This window comes from Onychostoma macrolepis, chromosome 13 (assembly GCF_012432095.1).
Source record: "Onychostoma macrolepis isolate SWU-2019 chromosome 13, ASM1243209v1, whole genome shotgun sequence".
In the NCBI taxonomy this organism is placed as follows: Eukaryota; Metazoa; Chordata; class Actinopteri; order Cypriniformes; family Cyprinidae; genus Onychostoma; species Onychostoma macrolepis.
Genome location: NC_081167.1, coordinates 10,177,665 through 10,199,707, shown reverse-complemented (window position 1 = coordinate 10,199,707; position 22,043 = coordinate 10,177,665). Strand labels below are relative to the sequence as shown.

Below are 22,043 nucleotides of genomic sequence, written 5' to 3'. Positions count from 1 at the left end.
AATAGAAATTTAAGAGTAATTAATGACCCCACAGCGCTGGATCAGCTGTGTGTATAAATCATTAGCACTGGAGTAGACGATAGTACGCGCATGCCCTCTACGATTTATTTTCTTTTTCAGCTCGATTTTTTACCCCGAACGCGGAAGTCGGTGGACATGACGCACGGTATCAGATGGGGACTGTGAAATAAAAACAAAAACATCGCTTGTGCAGACGGGGAAAAGCGAGGTAAGTAATTATTCGAGCGAATCGCCTAAACGCGCACGAAGAGGGTAAACACCGCGCCGCTGTCACAGGAAGAAAACACACAGACAGTCGTCTTTAAATAATTAGCATCTTTTTGGGGTATCATTTGCATATCGGGTTAAGAGTGCTATCTTAAATACATATAAACGTATAATTCGCGTGTCATGTCGTTTAGCATTGCAGAAGGCATTGGTTTATTGCATAAACAGCGTATTGTGACTGCAGCTCGAGTGCCTTCGATGTTTCAATGCTTGCAGGAACACTGCTGAACAGCTGTTATTGTGCGTGCTGTATTTGCCTCGACTGTGTTAATAATGTACAGAGGTATGTGTTTTTAGCAAGCATATTGCACTAGTGTCGAAATGAAACTATCCTGGAAATGAGGTAAGAAGAGGTAACCGTCCGGTGGTCTGCAGCTGACATCCTTCACAACTGTTATAATACTGTACGACTTCACTACTGCCAGTGAAAGATGTGTATAAAAGACTGTAATGTAACCCCAGACTCCAGAGAAAACTAGCGTGTTGGTCGCAGTCGCGCTGTTGGATGCATAGTTCGCAAATCGGTTCTTTTGAACAGCTCTTTTCAAAGAGTCGGTTCACAAATGATTCTTTTTTAAAGTTGTGACGTCATTGCGACTTGACTTCTCAGCGTGGCATATTTGCATGTTGTAAATAATAATGTTTGCTACTATTTAGATTGTGTTTATGTGCTATGTTTGTTGCACACGTGGTTAACCTTCTAATTAATTAATTGCGTTTACTACACTTAACAATAACTTAAATCACCCAGGTGAAACAGTTTTGCACGTTTTAACATGAAATGCTACATAAACGCGACGCATTTCCAGTTTTATTTGTAACGTTGCTGCTGTGTTAAGTTACTACAGTAAATTAGTGAGCCGGACAGTGAATCCGATTCATGAATAAAATGTTCAAGCGAACCATGTCAATTGATTCATCGAAAAGATCCGACTCCAAAGAACGATTCACGAGTTCATGAATCGGAAATGGCTAGGCAGTGTATCCAGTGCGCTTGGATTGCAGCAGGTCTGTTGGATGGATGCATGGACTCAATGCAGAATGGATTACAGCGCTACATAAGTGCGTACTGTAAACATTTTGTTTCGCTTTTTCCTGGCATTATTGTGTTACGCATGGGTATGTTTAAAGGGTGGATCAGTGACTGTGTGTCAGGCATATTCCTAGTCTTTGGATGGTTTTGAACTGCCAGGTTTGTTGAGGTGTTGATGGCCATGGCGGTAAGCGCATAATTTTGTCTATACGGTGTCTTTATATCCTATATGTTTTGTCTCAATTTCTGTATGGACATTTCAAAGTCTTCTTGATTATAACAACTCTATCGAATATTTCCACTATTATTGTCCAGGAAACAATGGTACAGTTCTGTGAACATACGTTGATGGGGGATGTTGTCACATGGTGGGGTAAGTTGTCACAATATACCTTTTTAGGCAGCCGTTTCAGCTAAATTAAAACAATTATAAAACGGCAAACACGTACATAATGTAGCATTTAAAATACGTTACAATTTGCCCCAATAAAAATGTGACGACAAAAGACTTTAAAAATTTTGTTATATAAGACAGCTTTAATCTAGTATTAAATAAACACCTGTTTTATGGTTACTAATAAATTTAGGCCTTGTGACAACTTCCTCATTTAACCACTGGCCCAGGTCTCCTTTCCTTGATTAAAATAATAACTCTCTTATAAATGATAAATTAAAGAAGTAATAAGTGCAGCTTTTATACCTTAGTGACAATTAAGATGGTAGTAATATAATATTTTTTTCTTTTTCTTTTGTATTTGTCACATCTTGCTGAACAGCGTGACTTTTTATACACCTTATCATTCTGCAATGTCACTCGTATCTTTAGAACATGTCACAATAGATAAAACAATAGATGGCTTTGTGCACTAAGCTTGCACTTTCTGATCCTGTTTGTGTGTTTTTGGAGTTACACAAGGTTTTAAGAACATGTGGGGGTGCGTTTCTGGAATGGTGGAGTTGCCTCCCTTCCAGTGAATTTCATTGAAAATGAAGGCATTTCACCAATGCCTTTCATCCAGGAGGACCTTAGTGACTGTGCATTGTATCGAGATTTGACTGTGACTTCTATGTTGTGAAATGGTATGTGTGTTTATGGTATTCATGGCGTCTGTGTGCTCTGGTTGCAGTGAGTGTGGAGTCTTATCTCAGCTTATGTGAAGCTGTAAATGATGAACAGGGATGTTTTAATGATAAAGCTTAATGAACAGGTTGTGTGGAGCAGAATGCTACATGCATGGAGTAGATCTTGTTTATCCCACAGTATATTGTGAGATATTAAGTGGTAGAAAGAAAATATCTGAAGTGCGTCAACATAGGCTATATGAATTAATACACTTACAAGTTGGTGTTTTATCGTCTGCCCTTTTAATTGAAAGCTTGGACTGTGAAATGACATGATGTTAGAGCATGTATTCAGTATGAAGTAATAGGCCTATGTAGGGGAAGATGGGGAAGAAAAATGCCCATTCACTTTTAAATTGTAAAATATTTAGATAAACGTTTAGCATGTACAGAATGATGATGCATCAGGTGTTATGAATGTAATCAACTGTCAAATCAACTAGTCTAATTAAAATTGTATTTTATTTGAATAATCAAATAATCAATGGCAGACAGCAGAATCCCATTAAAATAGATTCATTGAAAAGGTAAAAGGAATATGAATACGTATTTAACTGTGCATATTTTTGTTGAAGATATGTCATAATAGCAACACTGTCCATTCAAATGGAATTATTGCACTCAGCCTTTTAATGTAAAGAGAAATGTATATAAAAATATATATATATATATATATATATATATATTTATATTTTTTTCTCCACAAATCTAAACATTCCTCATTAACAAATAGACAAAAACCTTTGATATTGAACATAATGCAATGTATAATGCACATAATGCGCAGATCACTGTTTTCCAGACACACATAATTACATCAATTAATCTGATCATTAAATAGTTTTGACTGACAAAATCTCACAAATGTTGATATTTATATAAAATGACAAAATGAAGAAAGCCACGGTAATTCATAAGATGTGATGAGATGGGATTTGTGTGACGTTTATGGTCAAAAGAAAAAAAATAAGGTGGGTCATTTTAATTTTGTATTTTTTTTACTTAATCTTACCTCATTTTATGTGATGGACTTTGTAGTGGAGCTTCAATGGGTCACACACCCAAAGTATTAAAAATAATTTGGTATAATCTGTATCCAGATTCTGGATCTTACATTTTAAATCAGGGTTTCTCATTTGCATCCTCATTCAGAAAGCCAAGCTCCGCCCCTGGGCCTTCACTGCATGAAATGTTTATGATTAGCATAAAGATGTATGTAGCTGCAGGACAGACCTGCCATGAAAAGCTGTATATCTCCGTACCAAGTGGTGCAATTCCTCCTTTGGAAGTAGGTGTTGAATTATCACTGAGTTTTATGCTAACTTGTGCTGTCTGCAGTCTAATCAGATATAGCCATATGTGTAATAACACAATTGCTACAGCATAGGTCATTAACACTACGGGATTAAAATAAACATATTGATTAAGTTGTGGACCGCTTGCAGTGTTATATTTTGGTATCGGTTGTGTTTCTGATAGAAAAACAAAAACTGCTGTAGCTATACAGTAGAAAGTAATTAGATTATATGAAATTGGTTTGACCTCAAAAAGCCATTTAATTACCAAAAACATTTTTCTAAATTGCAGCTACATTGGAAACTCTAATAGGGTGAATTTCTGAAAAATTGGCCGGTATTTGACAGTCTGTGTGTGCGCATTGCTTTTAATGCTGTCTATTCATGAAGCACATTCACCTTTGTGCTCAAAAGTGCTTGATGCACTTGACGGAGCTTTTGCATATCCACTCCAACATTAGCCAAGACACTTATAACGATTTATTCTAAGACTGCAGGAAAATCCATAATGGGATCTAATACTTACAGCTACAAATAGAACATTTTTTGGATTCCACTAATTTGTCCCCTCTGGCAAATTCAAGTTTTTGCACAAAGTAATTAGTGGAGTTTGCTACTGGAAACATCAGTATTATATTGCTCATGCATGCGGTTAGTGATTTGAACAAACCACTTTGTCCCACACTGTTTGAATTGTCATCATGAATACTACATCAAATTGTGGGGCTTGTTGAGGAGAGACAGAAAAATCCCATAGCTTTACAATGAAGGAGTGACCCAAGCCATATCTAGAAACTAGAATATAATAGAGATTGGTAACACTTTAGAATAGGGAACACTTATTCACTATTAACTACGACTTTTTCCTCAATAAATTCCTAATTTGCTGCTTATTAATAGTTAGTAAGGTAGTTGTTAAATTTAGGGCTGTAGAATAAGGTCATGTAGAATAAGGCATTAATATGTGCTTAATTACTACTAATAAATGGCTAATATTCTAGTAATATGCATGCTAATGAGCAACTAGTTAAGAGACCCTAAAATAAAGTGTTACCTAGAGATTTGTTAGTGGACTATTTTGCAACCCAGGTTCGTGAAAAATGTGTCTTTTGGTGTCAAAAATTATATCACTTTGCTTCTTGCATGTTTTGCGACAGTTTCAGTGTCCAGTGAGTGGTTCTAAAAAGCATGTTCAATTTTCTCCAAAACACATGAACATGTCTATGCCAACATTTTATTACATTGGTTCGTGCATATACAGTATCGCTTGAAAATAACGTACCACTTATGATGAACAAGATATAGGCCAAACTTTAGATGATATTCTGTAATGATGCAGGAAGTGACAAAAGTAAGTGTTCATATTACAGTCATTTTTAAGATGGCCAAGAGCCATGTATTCACAGTGTGTGAATAATGACCTGCTAATGGACGTGCTGTGGAGTTTTAATATTGCATCGTAAACATTTGGTCTCACTTAGGTACAGTAATACAGCAAAGACAAGTCACCAATCAATAGTGTGTTATTTAGAGATGGGAGAAACATTTGCCTTGTTTGACTAATCTGGACACATTCTGCCAGGCTTTGCTATTTACATTAGTGCACTGCTGCTTCACTGTCTCATGACACTTCCCCCTGAGCTTCATAAGCAGGGTTCAGGAAAGCATACTAACCTAACATAATACCTCTACAGTGTTTTTATAATATAATAAATACCATAGTTCAAAATCTTTGGGAAATGTTTCTTATCACCGATGCTGCATTTATTTAATAAAAAATACAGTAAATTAAATTGTTGTATTTATTATAGTTAACTGATGTTCAGAACAGTTGTGCTGTGATTTAATTTTTTTCAGGATTTTTTGAAAGTAAAAAAAACAGCATCTATTTTAGCCTTTTTTTATTGCCACATTTGATCGGCTTAATGCCTCCTTACTGAATAAAAGCATTAATTCCTTGTATTATGTTCCTTATTGATATATCCGGAGATGCCACCATGAGGACAAATGACAGTAATTAAAAAAAAAAATAGTAGTCAATTGTATGCTGCATATATGTGAGCAGTATTCATTTAGCAGCAAGCATTTTATTCCAAACAGAGTCAAGAATTGTGATAGGACGTTTCCTAGAGGTAGCGGTGGGTTAAACTGGGAGTTACCGTGTCTTCTTTGGAATCCCTATGTACTTTTTATTCATTTATTCATTATTCACTTCATTCACCGTTATAAAAACCCAGCAACAAAAGCATGTAAGCCATCTTTTTTAAGGGGTGAATCAGAGATGCCTCATTCAGATCAACGGCATGCTGCTGTGCTTGTTAAAAGAAGAAAAAAATACAGTCAGATGGGCAGTCAGATGCAGTTTCTCTAACGTATTTTGCCAGAACATAGTTAAATATTAACAAACTCCTCTTTCAACAAGGGCAAAAGTAAAGGACAGACGTTACAGAATAGCAAGTAGCTTTGTCTAGACATCACTGCTGAATACACTGCTACTGGAATCAAGAATTCATTTATGGTAACTTATGGTAATACTAAATTATTCGAAACCACCTCGCTAGGTCTAGGTGACATCACATGAAAAAAGAAAGTATTCTGAAAGGTGAAGCAAGTTAATGACTACAAGACAAACAACAAAGTGCACAATAACACAAGAAATGTGTATTAGAAAAGATAATGTGGTCAATTTTGATTTCATGTTGACTTAAAGACCCCATAAAACCGTTGATAATCAGTATCATTTCTGTGTTGATATATATTTTCTTTCGAAAGTTGACCTTTGGGTGGGACAAACTGGGCTTGTACATTTTGTTTTTATGTTAAAGGAATAGTTCATCATTACCCCAAAAATTACCCCATGATTTACTCACCCTCAAGCCATTATAGGTATATAGACTTTCTTCTTTCAGATGAATACAATCTGAGTTATATAAAAAAATTTCCTGGCTCTTCGAAGCTTTAAAATGGCTAACTGTCATACGTGCGTTTCACGAGAGAGTGACGTTGGACGTAGGTGAATGTGGTGACGAATGCAGAAGCGCAGAGGAGAGAGCAAAACAAAACACTGGTCACAAATTAGAAATACAAAACAAGGATTTATAAAGGATTTCGATATAAGCCAAGGGGAGACTGCTTTTCCTTTGCTGTAAACAAAACTTGGTTCTCACGAGACTAGCGTATTTTCACCGGAGCTTATGCTACACTTATGTCCTACGTCATCCGCTGGAACGCTCCTCTTTTTTTTTTTTTTTTGAAAAAAAAAAAAAAGAAAAAAATTGGTGCTTTTCTTCACTAAGCACAGATTAAATGAAAATGAAAAACTAAAACAAAAAACATGTCTAAAATGTTCTAATAGCTTGGAATAGTGGCTGTTAATCATTAAGCTCTACCATCACAGGTTAAAACTGCATTATAAAACTATATAAAAATAGAAAACAGTAGTAAATTATAGTATTACTATTTTGACTTTGCTTTTGATCATTTAAATGCTACATTTGTGAACAAATACACACACACACACACACACACACACACACACACACACACACACACACACACACACACACACACACACATATAGGTGACTTTGAAGATGATAGACATAGACTCTAAACATGGATAGATTTGCTGAAAATGTCATGTCAAGGTCCCTTACTTCAAAGGTTTCTACCGCAGACAAGTGACAGACATGACTGTTGAACCAGAATAAAGTCATATCAGCTTTTGCATGAATTTAAAGCAGACATATCAAAAATGACACACAAATGCCATAGTGGCTAATTTAGATGACATTAGGGAAGCTTTGAGAAACATGAAGCAGACTGCCGTTGCAGCAGTACTTCGCCTGTGTGTGAGAGAGATTTTGGTAGCCGCACTGCTTCGTTTGAGTTCAGACTTGCTGAATAAATAAATGATCACCGTGTTATTAGGACCTTCATACTGCATACATTTTCTTCAGCGCTCTTTCTCTTCCACGACACTGCATACTATCCACCTCTTTTTTTTTTTTTTTTTTTTTTATGTAAAAGCATGTGGCCATTTATATCTGTGAGGCTTTCAGTATCATCTGCTTCCAGTAATTTTAGATGTACAAAAATAGTCCATAATGCTGCTTGAAATTGCAGACAGGTATTTGTTATAATTTTTTTTAATAAATTTATTATGCTAATCATAAACACACTTGTTTGTAGTGCAAAAAAATGACAGTTTACTGCACTTATCTATAGCGGCAAAGCACAAGAAAAAACATTATGACTTAAGTGGTTTCTTGAGCCCACTGTATATTACATATGTGCATATATAAATACACTGTTCGGGGTGTGTAAATAAGAGTGCATATTAAAACTGGTTTTGGACACCATATCACTGTTTTGTACATTAGTCTGAGTTGAATCAGACTTTCCATTACAGATTATTTGCTTTTTTGCTCTGAGTAAGACCATTTGGACACAGAAAATGTGTTTTAATAGAGATGGAGTGTACAGCTCTTTGGGCCACTCAAGGAAAAAACAATTATAATCCACTTATGAAATGATGAATTGCAGTGCTGTTCAGTCATCATCACTTGTGTGCTTATAATGATAGCCCAGGCCTGATTAGTATGTACACCAAGAAGCAGTATGTGTATAAAGTTATATGTTTCACAGTTTGGAGCAGTTTTATTTGTCAGAAAGAGATACCCAAGGCTCTGGACTTGGTTTCTGGTTGGAGTCAGATTGTTTTTCCTTGTGGTATTTTCCAAGCAGCTCTGTCCAGCTGCTGCTTCCCAGTGTTTCCATTTGTACTTTAAAGGAATGGTTCAACAAAAATTAAAATTTGCTGAAATTTTACTCACCCTCATGCCATCCAAGATGTAGATTAGTTTGTTTCTTATCAGAACAGATTTGGAGAAATTTAGCATTAAACCACTTGCTCATAAATGGATTCTCTGCAGTGGATGGGTGCCGTCAGAATGAGAGTCCAAACAACTGATAAAAACATCACAACAATCCACAAGTAACTCCAGTCCAGTCCATCAATTAACGAGTTGTGAAGAGAAAAGCTGCGAGTTCGTAAGAAACAAATCCATCATTAAGATGTTTTTAACTTCAAAACCATTGCGTCCAGCTAAAATACTACACTCTATCCATAATATTGCTTTCTCTGATCTGAATCAGGAGAGAAATATGCACAGATCGAGTGCTGATTATAAGCCAAAACAGTCCAAAACAAAGATATGTTGCTGTATTTTGATGTGAGAGGACAACACTCTTAAATCAAAGACTCTTGTGTTGATTTAAAGTTAAAAAGTCTTAATGATGAATTTGTTTCTTACAAACATAGCTTTTCACGTCACAAGATATTAACTGTTGGACTGGAGTCATGATGTTTATTTGTGTATTACTGTGATGTTTTAATTAGGTTTTTGGATTCGCATTCAGACGGCACCCATTTGTGATCAATTGATGAGCAAGTAATTTCTCCAAAACTGATCTGATGAAGAAACAAACTTATTTACATTTTGGATGCCCTGATAGTGAGAACAATTTTCATTTTTTAAACTTTATTAATCCCAGAGGGAAATTACTTGCCATATTACAATTACTCTCAAGAAAAGAAAGAATAAATAAATAATTAATAGTAGTAATAATAGAAATAAATAAATACCTATATAGCAACAATAATCTCAAAACCACACCAATAAAAATGACAGTTCAGATCAAATATGAAGTTAACTGAGGCGCAATGGAACGACAAATGCTGATCACGATAAGTGCAGCGTGGTAACGGCAATTACGCACAGCAGTTATACAGTATGTACTGCACACCAATCTCAGCACTGACAATAAATAAGCAGCAACAATAATAATAAATTTGTATTGCACATAAATGTCCCTTATTGCACATGAGTAAAAAATTTGCATTGCACTAGAAAAGTCCCTTATTGCACATGAAATGAACATGTATTGCACATGCATTACTCATGAATGACCCAACGCTTATAAAGAGGAGTTGTACAGCCTGATGGCCACAGGGATCAAAGATCTTCTAAAGCGCTCCGTGGAGCACCTGGCTGGCAGTGATCATTCTCTGGCTGAATGTGGGTGAGAGGGATTGTCCAGGATTGAGTAAAAAAATAAATAAATTGTTTACAATTTAAATCCACAATCCACATCATCTACTACACTTTGCTTACAATACTGTTCCCGTATATTTACAAGGTGCTCATCCGCATGAATATTCTTTGTAAAAGAACAGCTTTGAGTTTTTTAATAACTCCTTTTTGTGTTCCACAGGAAGTAAATACAAGTGTAAATAACTCCTTAGTATTTTAACTACATCCTCTTGGTTTAAGGTAGTAATTAACCATGTTACTGTCTGCAGCACATGCTGTGTTTTTCATTTGTTATTGTTCTGCAAATGCCATTTCCTGCTTATTGCGGTGGTAACCTTAAGTTTTATTAAGGTCTGAGAGCAGGAAATTCAAGGAAAGAGATTTTGTTCCAGTTTATGATGAAAAATCAATGATCCTGCATTTTGCACTTTTGTCTCAGTGCTCTTCTTTCCGCTGTCCCTGCTGCTGTTTGAGATCGCCGTAATGAGTGTGGACCTGTGAATTGATTCAGCAGTGACATAACTGTATTTTTATGGGGCAATTTTATAGAATCACACATTACATTACATTATTGCCGTTCTTTTTTATAACTTAAAGATGGACGTGCTGGTTCTCCTGTTTCGAAAGTGACTATTAAACATCACTGGAATGTTTTTAAATATGATAAAATGTGTTTTAACAGACTATAATTTAAAGAAAAAAATGCTATGGGTAGAGATTTCTTGTGTGCCTAGTTACTGTTTTAACAAACAAAATGCTTAACACATCAGTAGTTTATGAGCATTTGAATATATATTAAATATATATATACCAGAAAAATATAATATGCACACTACCATTCAAAAGTTTAATGTCAGTGAGATATTTGTGACCCTGGACCATAAAACCAGTCATAATGGTCTTTTTTTAAATGTAAAAATAAGCTTTCAATTGATGTATGGTTTGTTAGGATCGGACAATATTTGGCCGAGATACAACTATTTGAAAATCTGTAATCTGAGGGTGCAAAAATTCAAATGTTGAGAAAATAGCCTTTAAAGTTGTCCAAATGAAGTTCTTAGCAATGCATATTAATAATCAAATATTAAGTTTTGATATATTTATGGTAGGAAATTTACAAAATATCTTCATGGAACATGGTCAATAATTTTGACCCATACAATGTATTGTTGACTCTACTTATGACAGGTTTTGTGGTCCAGGGTCACATTTTAAAAATAAATTAATACTTTTATTTAGCAAGAATGTATTAAATTGATCAAAAGTGACTGTAGAGACATTTATAATGTCATATAAGATTTATAAAAGTAAATGTTGATCTTTTGAACTTTATATTAATCAAAGAGTCCTATACAAGTCTCAAAAATTAATTGTTTTCTGCAGTAATAATAATAAGAAAAGTATATGAGCCCCAAATCAGTATATTAGAATGATTTCTGAAGGATCATGTGACACTGAAAACTGGAGTAATGGTTGCTGAAAATTCAGCTTTGCCATCACAGGAATAAATTGATTTTAAAATGTATTCAAATAGAAAACAGTTATTTTAAATGTAATAATATTTTCTTAATTGCAAAATCTAATTAACCTTTGAATATTGGTGTATTTAATGAAAGTTATTATAATATGTTAACTATATATCTTGTATGAGGCACATTTCAAATACTTCACCTTTTAGGGGTTTTTAACTTTTTTTTTTTTTTTTTTTAATTTATCATTGGATTTTATTATTATTGTTATCATGTCTGTATGAATTTTGCTGTGGTGCAGACATGCCTCGTTTCAAGTTGTTTGACTGGATGCTGCCGGAAGCTTACCAAGAAACCTTTGCATGACCCTGTTATTCACACATTATGCTTTTATTTTGCATCCAGGCGTTTATGCGTTCAGAAACAGAAACAATATGTCCTAAATGAGCACCTTCTTTTGCACACTAACCCGCCATTAATATTTTGATAGATGGAAAAGCATTTACTGAAGCCTAGTTCCCATTTGAATTTTCTTTACTTAAAGGCAGATGAATCACGTAATAAGATAAAGTGATGCTATCCGTGCACCATGTTTTACAAAATGTAAGGTTTTCAGTGTCTCTATGCTTTTTAGGGACTCGTTTTGATGCAGTCTACAGTTTCGCCTTCCTCACTAAGTTTTCAAAACCTTTCATCCTGCTCCTCTTGCAAAACATGAAGTCAGCCGCCATCCAGTTTCCTCCTGTGCTCTTCTCTGAATCTGTGCGTATGGAGAGACGCTTTGACAGAAACTACAACTAATGCAGAAAATCTAGGAAGGTCTGCTGTCTCCATTAAATTTGCAGGATTTGTCTTCAAAGTGTGAGAAAGGTTTACTTTCTTAGAAGACTCTTCTTGTTTGAGTCAGCAGAGACTGTGTGTGTTCAAATATGCATGTGTACACTGAGGTCATGTGTTTTAATCTCACAAGGCCAGACTTTAGGTGTGTTCGACTTCATGTGGCGCTGTGCGGACTGATCGGTGTCTGACTTTATTTTTTTTTTTTACTTAAGACGGCGCAGAGGGCAAACCACTGTAAAAATACCGTAAGAGCAATTAGAGATGGCTGGCTAGTTTCTCCAGATTGGCCACACAAGCTCTGATGACAACACAACAGTTTAACGATTGGCTGGATTTACTGATGACAATGATGACATGTGTTTAGCCTTTATTCTGACACCTTCATTTGCGCTAATGCTCACAAATTTGGTGTTTATAACAGTAAAAACATGTCAATTTAAAGGGATAGTTCACCCTAAAATGAAAATTCTGTTATTATTTACTCACCCTAAAGTTGCTCCAAACCCGCAAGACCTTTGTTCATCTTCAGAACACAAATTAAGATATTTTTAATGAAATCCATCAGCTTTCTGAATTGTTGAATTAAAGTTATTTTGTTTTCTTTGCGAATAAAAACTATTCTCATAGCTTCGTAAATTAACGGTTGAACCACCGATATCACATGGACTATTTTAACTTACCTTACTACGTTTCTGCGCCTGGGAACATTTCAGTTGCATGCAGGATCAGAAAGATCTTGGACTTCATTAAAAATATCTTAATTTGTGGTCTTATGGCTTTGGAATGACATGAGGGTGAGTAAATAATGACATAATTTTCATTTTTGGGCGAACTATCCCTTTAATGTTATATTGTGTCATGTTTATCAAAATAAAACTGATGAAAATGTATAGACTCCTCTTTAAAATAGTATAGGCTTATGCTGAACGTTCTTGCACATACAGAACATTTGCTGTACTTATGTTTCTAATCCACTTTATCTGTAAAAAAGAAAAAGAAAAAATACGCAAAACTGTGTAAGCATCACTACAGGAAGCAGAAGTGTCTGACTTCCTCTGACTGCAAGTGGCAAATCTTGTGATGGATCACAAATCCAGTCGCAAGCAAAGTCGAATGCACCTTTTCTTTATCAACATGAAGTCCAATCAGCTTTCTGATCTTGTTCTGATCAAGAACCGCCCGCTTAGAAAAAGTCTGATTGACATGAAAACAGCCAATCACAGTTTGTTGTGCCATTTAGGGGCAGGTTTATCTGAAATAGCTTTACAGTTGAATTCAGGATTGAGGAAACTGTTTAATAATGTAGAAAATTCTGACATCTTGTTAATGTTTACACCACAGATTCGTGACAGAAACGCATGTTCATCCATAATAAACTGACAAACGTATCAAAGCTAACATACAAATGTCATACTAATGACTTTGTTTTATTGAAACGACAGCAGATCTGACAGCATCGAGCAAGGAATTGGTCAGCGGCGTAACACTTCGCTCCATAAATTACGGTGTCCCAAAAGGACAACGTGTTTACGCGCAAAACATTATGATAATTTATTCTTGAGCTCGTTCTGGCCTCTGAATGTGAAATGAAGGAATGAAAGTACTGCTGTGTAGCACAGAGTGTGTGTGTGTGTGTGTGTGTGTGTGTGTGTGAGGATCAGCAGGCTTTCATCAGTACACATCAAGTCCGGTTTATCCCGCTCTAATCTCTTAACAGTCTGTGAGGATGTTCCAGCACTGGCGGAGTTTGTGTCCCGCTCTGATCTTGAGGTCATGTAATATAGCACATTGATGGGGTTTAAGCCAGTAAGCCACTTATTAAGCTTTGAATAATTATCTGATATCATCACTCCGGTCACATATGACACTACCTGACGTTATCCATTTGGTTGAAATCCAGATGATGCTAGATAATAAGGTGTGTGATTGTGCAACTGTTTAGAAAAAAACAGCAGGGGTAAATCCTTTCGATGCCTGATACTGGAAACAGAACATTTGAAAACTGCAACCAAGGTACAGATTTACCATGAAAGTTTCCAATGAGGTGGAGTAACTAACTAAATAAAAGTATCAGGCAAGTAACTTAAAGAGGTAGTTCACCCAGAAATGAAAATTCTGTCATTAATTACTCAACCTCATGTTGTTCCAAACCTGTAAGACCTTTTTAAAAAAACTAATTTTCATCAAATATATCTTAATCTGTGTTCTGAAGATGAAAACAGGTCTGATGGGTTTGGAACGACATGAGTAATTAATGACAGAATTTTCATTTTTGGGTGAAGTATCCCTTTACTACTTTTTCAGTGGTGTGCAATAGGTCAAATCAGAGTAGCATTTTAGTACCAAGTTACTTTTCCAAACGGTTAGCGGTGTTCATTTTAGTGGATTGGTTCCCTTACATTGTTCTTTTAAATGAACATTTTTTTCAACAATTAATTTCTGTTCCTGCACAGTGGTGTGCATGGCATTTATTTGATCAATATTAAAAATATTTAATTATCGATAATATAATATTTAGGAAGATTCTGCTTTTGATCATATACAGTATATAGACTACCTTTCAAAATTTTGTGATAGTAAAGTGAAAGAAATTAATACTTTTATTCATATAGGTTGCATTAAATTGATCAAAAGTGACAGTAAATGCATTTATAATGTCGCTAAAGATTTCTGTTTCAAACAAATGCTGTTCATTTGAATTTTTTATTCATCAAAGGATCCTGAAAATGTATCACTGTTTCCGCCCCCACATATTAGACTGCACAATTGTTTTCAACATTGATAAGAATAAGAAATGTGTCTTGAGCACCAAATCACCATATTAGAATGATTTCTGAAGGATCATGTGACGCTGAAGATTGGAGTATGACGCTGAAAATTCAGCTTTGCATCACAGGAATGAATTACATTTTAAAATACATTAAAAAGAAAACAGATATTTTAAATTGCAATAATATTTCATACAATTGCAGTTTTTACTGTATTTTGATCAAATAAATGCAGCCTTACCAGCCTTACCAAATCTTACCAACCCCAAACTTTTGAACGATAGTGTATATGTAGTATTTTAAAACTTTTTAATATAAGTTATGTGGTTTATATATGATATATGATTTAAAATTTATATTCAAAGTTAAAAATTGTAAGTAAAAAAAAAAAGAAATATGAACTGATATTTAAAAAAAGCTTCAGTGTAGTTTGTATTGTAGCTTGAAGTTTACCTTTAAATGAAGAGTATCCTGTAGCTTGACAAGCTTCCCCAACATTGACAGTTTCTTAAATGGAAACATACATCATACATATGAAACTTCAGTCTGGAGGAACATCCATAGGGAATGTCTAACTATGTCACCTTTACAGTCGCATGGCTGAATAAATCTGGGTTAGAGTCTTGGCGCTCAGCGTTATCTCTCACACAGGAGACCAGCAGAAGGATTTTCCAGAGAGGGGGAACGCACAGGCTCAGGCTCATCTCTTGGATAGGTCCATTGCTGTATCGATCTCATGTCATTTCTAGCGGCAGCTGCTCATTGATGGATCATCCTTTGTGGAAGCAGGGTAATTTACCAGCCTGATCAGTTCAGTGCTCAGTGCAGCGCTCTCTCTTACTGTCAGAGAGTTAAGGCCGGTTCACAGAAAGGATGATTATTCCAACAATATGGTGTCGTTATAGTTGTGTTGTGGACTTTGTGTAATGGTAAGGTGTGTAGAGAAGTGCAGGCTCAAAAACCTAGTCAGCTGCCTACGTAGCATTTCTAAATGTGTGGTTATATGTAACATTGTTTGGCAAATTTTCACAGGCAAAATGCAGTCATTTCAATAGAAATCCATGCAATTGGATTTTTTGCACAAGGGCGAAAGATTTCTTCACGCAGATTTCGAAGTGGTGTCAAGTTGGTTACACGGATTTGCAGCAGAAAGCTGCTTGGTTTGAAAGTGACTTCTGAGTGAGCTGTGCTTCATATTACTAATGTGACGCACCTTAAGGCTGAAATCCCTGCTCTGGGCTCTGTGAAAGCTGTATTTGTGGCAGTCGTGAAGCATATGGTACACCACATCACATGCTGCCAGCAGGGATCTGTTGCTATTCCTTTTGGCCATTCTTCCTGTCATGAGCTGAACTTGGTGACTGATTTGAGCTGAGGCACATTTCAATGCAGTTGTTTTACTATGTATATTATTTATCTTCAATAATTTATCCCAGTTTTTCTCTCTGAAAATCCAAAAGGATGAAACAACAACATTTTTTATGCTCTTTGAGGCATTCCATCCTGGCGGAGACATATTTCCTTCCTTAATCTCCAGATGCTAATCATAACAACTAGTTTTAAACATTTCTGAACAACATTTCAGTGGTGTTTGTCTGCAAAAATCACTGTCAAACTGCTGGAGTGTCACTGCGTGGTTACTTATGGGGTTTGGGTTTTAGTGCATTGCTATTAGGTTGCTAGAGCGTTGTTAAGCGGTTGCTTAATGGATGCTTTTCCCCTGTTGAGCTGAATGATTCTAAGAACAGTAATAAATGGTTACAGTTATGTTTCCACTTGAGCTTGGTTCAGGAAAAGCACAATTACAAAATTGTAAACATCCTGAGCGATGTTGCTGCTCAGGATCAGTCACGTGTTTTGTTGCCTGGTGTCCACTTTCTCTCTTTAGCTGGCCAAATGGAAGAGTTAAGCAACCAGAACTGTTTGGCTCGATGGTGGAAAAGTGGCTCAAGTCTCTGCGGCTTTTAAGTTTTCTAAAAGACTCCACTTGCTCCTTTAGTATTAAAGGGATAGTTCACCCAAAAAGGTAAATTCTGTCATTAATTACTCACCCGCATGTCATTTTAAACCCGTAAAACCTTCGTTCATCTTCAAAACATAGATGCTGGCTTTTGAACTTAACGCTGATGACGCGCTGGAAGATCTCCCTCCTCTTTAGCCCGGAGGACACGGTGTCTGTTATTTCCAACAAGAATGTTAAATTTGGACTCGTCTGACCATATAACACTTTTCCATTTTAAATGAGCCTTGCCCCACAGGACACGACGGCACTTCTGGACCATGCTCACGTATGACTTCCTTTTTGCATGGCGGATTGTGTTTACCAACAGTGGTTTCTGGAAGTATTCCTGGGCCCGTTTAGTAATGTCAATGACAGAATCATGCCGATGAGTGATGCAGTGTCGTCTGAGGGCCCGAAGACCACGGGCATCCAACAAAGGTCTTCAGCCTTGTCCCTTGCGCACAGAGATTTCTCCAGTTTCTCTGAATCTTTTTCTGATGTTATGCACTGTAGATGATGAGATTTGCAAAGCCTTTGCAATTTGACGTTGAGGAACGTTGTTTTTAAAGTATTCCAAAATCTTTTTACGCACTCTTTCACAGATTGGAGAGCCTCTGCCCATCTTTACTTCTGAGAGACTCTGCCTCTCTAAGACATCCCTTTCATAGCTAATCATGATACAGACGTGATGTCAATTAACTTAATTAACATGAGGGTGAGTAATTAATGACAGAATTTTCATTTTTGGGTGAACTATCCCTTTAAGGGGCAGTCACACCATGCTATTCATTTCAATTGACTTCCATTCATACGCATCAGAAAGCGGTACACTGGAAACATAAGCTCATGCAAATAAGTTTTGCATTTTACTGTATTGCAAAGTTCAAGTTTAGTGAACTTTGACCTGTGGTGGAGACGTGTGACCATTGGAAGATAGTTATGTCACTCTGTAACCTTAAAGCTGAATTAAATAATGTGAACTTTAAAGCTGCTGGTTTGCATCAATACATTTATATTTGTTTTATACTGAATTTATGTTTTCTTTTTTAAAAGTTTGTCGCAGAGTGAGACATCTTATCTCATTTGTGTCCAAATGGTCAAAGTTTAGTGTGGCTGCCCCTTGAGTCTGTGTAGGATTTTTATTTGCCGGTTTATTCAAATCCCTAACCTATAAGATATTAGCAATAATAGTAATAACAGTACTTAAATATGACCTTTACACAGTACATACTGTACGTGGCACATCAGATTTACAGGCGGCTGCCCTTTTTTAACTCCTCCACCCTGATCGACTGTGCTGAGGCACTTTCCACCGCTCATTTAGATCAAGAATTGGCAGAGACCTCATGCATTAGTCATCACTCCACAGGCTCCAAGCCCGTGATTATTATTGTTGTTATGACATCTGATTTCACGAAGACCTCAAAGGGCATTAACTTAAGAATTTGACCACTAGCTTCCTTTTCCACCCAATCACTTTTTCAGTGAAACGAAAGCTATGAGATTGATGTGTGTTTGTTCCTCCATTGAAACTTAACATTTGCCTTAAGCTGTTTTACTGATCATGACATGAAATCTACTCACAAATATGGCAGTATGGACCAGGATACTGTGGATTCATCAGCATGTCACACGTCTCATGTACTTGGCAGTAAACCATATGCTGCTGCCTTTGTTTTAGAGCGCTAAAAATTATCCTTGGCCTATTGATCCAGCGGCATATGAGTGATTGCAGTCACATGCCCTCCGCTTTAATGCGGTGTGATTAGCACGGGCTGTTGATCAGTCATGTGGAGCGGTTTCTGCTCAGATAACTGTCCTGCTGTGAGTCCTGGATGCGTATGAACTGACCAGCTGTTCTGTGAGCAGCTTATGAATTAATGGCACTTTTGATGCCAAAGAGAGAGGATTTAATTCACTCCTCCCCATGTGTTGACCATTATAACAATATCATAATATTAGTTCGTCATATGCATTCACTGATAATCACACAACCAAATGTGAAAATGACTTCAAGCTGTTGTGCGTACAGTGGGATTCAAAAATCCAAGACTAGTTTCCACTAGTGAAAATGCTCCTATCTGGCGGTTTAAAATTTTAATTTTTATTACATATTATGTTATCAGGATAACAGTTATTGTGTTCCAAAGAGCATGTGCAGATGAATTGATGAGCATGGTCACAAATTTATTTATTTGATTATTAATTGTGTCAAAATAGTTTGGAATCATTTTTATTATACGTTTACACTACATTTTACTTATTTACATTTGTTTACATGTATGTATTTTATTTACATTTATTTATTTTAATTTAAAAGAATTATTTCTATTTCTATTACATTTTTTTAAAATACTTAACTCAAAACAAATTCAAATTTTTTTTTTTTTTACTAAAAAGCAAAAACAAAACAAGAAGCAAAAATCTAATAAAAACTAAAAATTTAACAAAACAAAACAACTCCAACACAAAACCAATTTTCACAAATAAACAGATATTCACAAAAAGTGTGGTCTCAAGCTGTTGGAATGTTCTGCTGGTCTGAAACAGCAGTGAGATATTCAGTATTCAGCTTCATTTCTGTGTTCAGTGTCCAACAGTTTGTCATTCTGTAGTTTTGTGTGTCTGTTAATCAATCCATTTGCACTAGAGAAAGTGCATAGCACTACGTCTTCGTTCTGCAGTGCCAAATTTGGTCTGATGCCGGTGGTTGCCATTGCGATTCTAGATCCAAAGTCTTACACACAACACGGCCGTTGGCATGGTCACCAAATGGAGAGAATTTTAATTGCTGTTATGGTTGCAGCAGATGGTGGTAGAAGTCTATTTGTAAGCAGACCTTGCGTTGTCTCAGTGTGGCGTGAGCTCTTTGTTCTCCTTCAAAGAATGCGTTTCATTATGGAGAATATGGGAGTCGCTTTGTAATTGGCCATTCAACTTTTACTGCTGCTTCTCATTTCCTCACTCGCTGCATGAGACTTGATGTTTTTGTAGTTCAATTAATATGCAGCAGTGTTTGTGAATACTTACCGTGATTTCACCGTGTGAGATGTTTTCCTGATCAACATCTTTGTTGGTCTTAAAACAAAATTCTTGTTAACCAGATTTTAGTGTTTGGGTTAGCCCTGAAAAACAATCTAATCTTCCTATCATTTCCTTCTATTTGCCATCTGATGCATATTGCACAAAAAACTGAAAGCACTTTATCTGGCAAGTTCATATGCTGTATGATTGGCTGATTATTTTATGTTTGTATTTATTTTTATTTCATTATTAATTAGTTTGTTCAAATTATTTATTTATTTATTGTTTTTTATTTTGTTCAGTCATTTTTTTTTATTCATTGTATAATCACTGGATTTGTCAGTATTCCAGGTTGGTGACCTCAAAGATTGCAAATTTTATATCAATATTTATTGAAAAATATGAAATATGCTTGCTGTTGTACGAGTATTTAAATTAACCGTTTTTCACACTTACAGTACAGATTCACAAAAGTCAGTGTTGTTTACCCGGTTCAATTAACACCACACTATTACCATCTACAGAAAGCGGTTAACGACAGTTGATTGACAAGAAATGTTTGTGTGCATTTTCTATTCATCATGGCAGTAGGAATGATGATCATGCGTTTGGAGCATTCATTTCTCATCTCTTTTTGTCTCTCTGTCAGATTTGGATTAGTGGTTCTTTCCATCATGCCGGTGCTGGTGGACAGGCTTCAGCTTCAGAGAGTGTGAGCTCCACTGAACTGCGGGGATGAACATGCCATTGCACCAAATCTCTGTCATCCCTCGTGATGTCACTTCCTCCCGGGTGTCCAGCAGCGGGAAGGCAAAGGAAAAGGATAAACAGGTTTGTCTTCCACCTAATAGCCATAGAAAAACAGGCGGTAGTATAATCTGTGACCCTTGTTACCTTCATCCTCATTCCCACTGAAAGACAGCATCCTGTTTTCACAGTTCTGAAAGTTTTCTTTTCCCTGTCAAAACTCAAAGTGGAAAGGATTTTAGAGACAAACCTTGCACACACACATGGGCTCGAAATACTTGTTTGTTCCGAAGTTGTTCTGTGAACTCGGTCTTAAATACTGTTTATATTATGTGCTTTCTTGGAACACTCCAAATTATGAAAATTACTGACATAGATTACAATAAAGGAAGTAGGTGAAGTAGAGGAAGTCGCACATACACAAGAGTGGGTGTTTTGGGGGGCAGGTTTCCAGTAAGTGATGCAGGCAGGAGTAACTGTGTGAAATGTTATGAGTGAGGAGAACTATAAAACAAAGTGTGATTGATATCATTGTGCCTGTGGGCTTTGTGTTGAATTATTATGTTAGTCAAGTATTTCTGCATCAAAAACTGTCATGATTTAGGTTTCACAAATATTTTATGCTTTCTCTTACACCTAGGAATTATTTGGTACGCTGTGCCTTTAAGACTTCTTTGCACTTACTCACCATGAGGTCACAAACAACACTTTATTTTCTCCTTAATGCACACTCCTGATCTTATTTTGAATGAATCATCAATGTGTGTCATTTTTCATTACTATTATTTGTAATCTTTCATCTAGGGATGCACTGAAATGTAAATTCTGGTTGATACTGATAGGCCGATAATTAAGGGCTAATGTACATCCAGCTGGTTGTTATCGCAGAATAAACTCCAACAGGGTGATCAGGATGTGAAGCGGAGGGGTCTTGTGTCGCCCTGAAGGGGTTTATTCTGCAATAACAGCCAGCTGGATATACATTATCCTTCTTATTACATGGGTACTTGCCACGCAAGTAAATAATTAGACACAAAGTATTGATTTGAGTTAAATATTTTATTAGCTCCTGAAACGCAAAGCTTCTGTGTAACTCAAAGCTTATTGTATAAGATTCTGTCTAAATATATTCACTAAATTCAATATATTCAACTAAGAAAAACTAAAATCAGTTATTTTAAATGCTACAAATAAATGTAGGCATCACAGTATATCAATGTGCAGTATGAAAAATGGATATTCATTTTGGGGTTTCCTACATTTCACAGTGTTACTAGATTATTAGTGTTATCTTATCATTAGTTGTTCTGGTGTTAAGAGGTAATCCAAAGATTTCAGAACGAGATGTTTTAGTTATAATA

General features: G+C 36.0%; 1 protein-coding gene across 6 annotated transcripts in view; it reads left to right on the top strand.

Moving 5' to 3' along the window:
- The first annotated feature begins 78 nt into the window (after positions 1-78).
- The window catches only part of marchf8 (membrane-associated ring finger (C3HC4) 8), a 103,383-nt gene continuing 81,418 nt past the window's right edge, over positions 79-22,043 (top strand). For 2 of the 6 annotated variants that reach the window (XM_058796200.1, XM_058796193.1), the window contains exons 1-2: positions 79-229; positions 20,585-20,766. In XM_058796200.1, the coding sequence (XP_058652183.1) occupies positions 20,671-20,766 (96 nt within the window). In that variant the 5' untranslated portion in view covers positions 79-229; positions 20,585-20,670. Of the gene's footprint in view, positions 230-1,231; positions 1,351-1,395; positions 1,509-1,636; positions 1,695-20,584; positions 20,767-22,043 lie in introns of those variants that run through there. The other 4 variants (XM_058796195.1, XM_058796194.1, XM_058796196.1 and 1 more) reach the window with 4 other exon arrangements.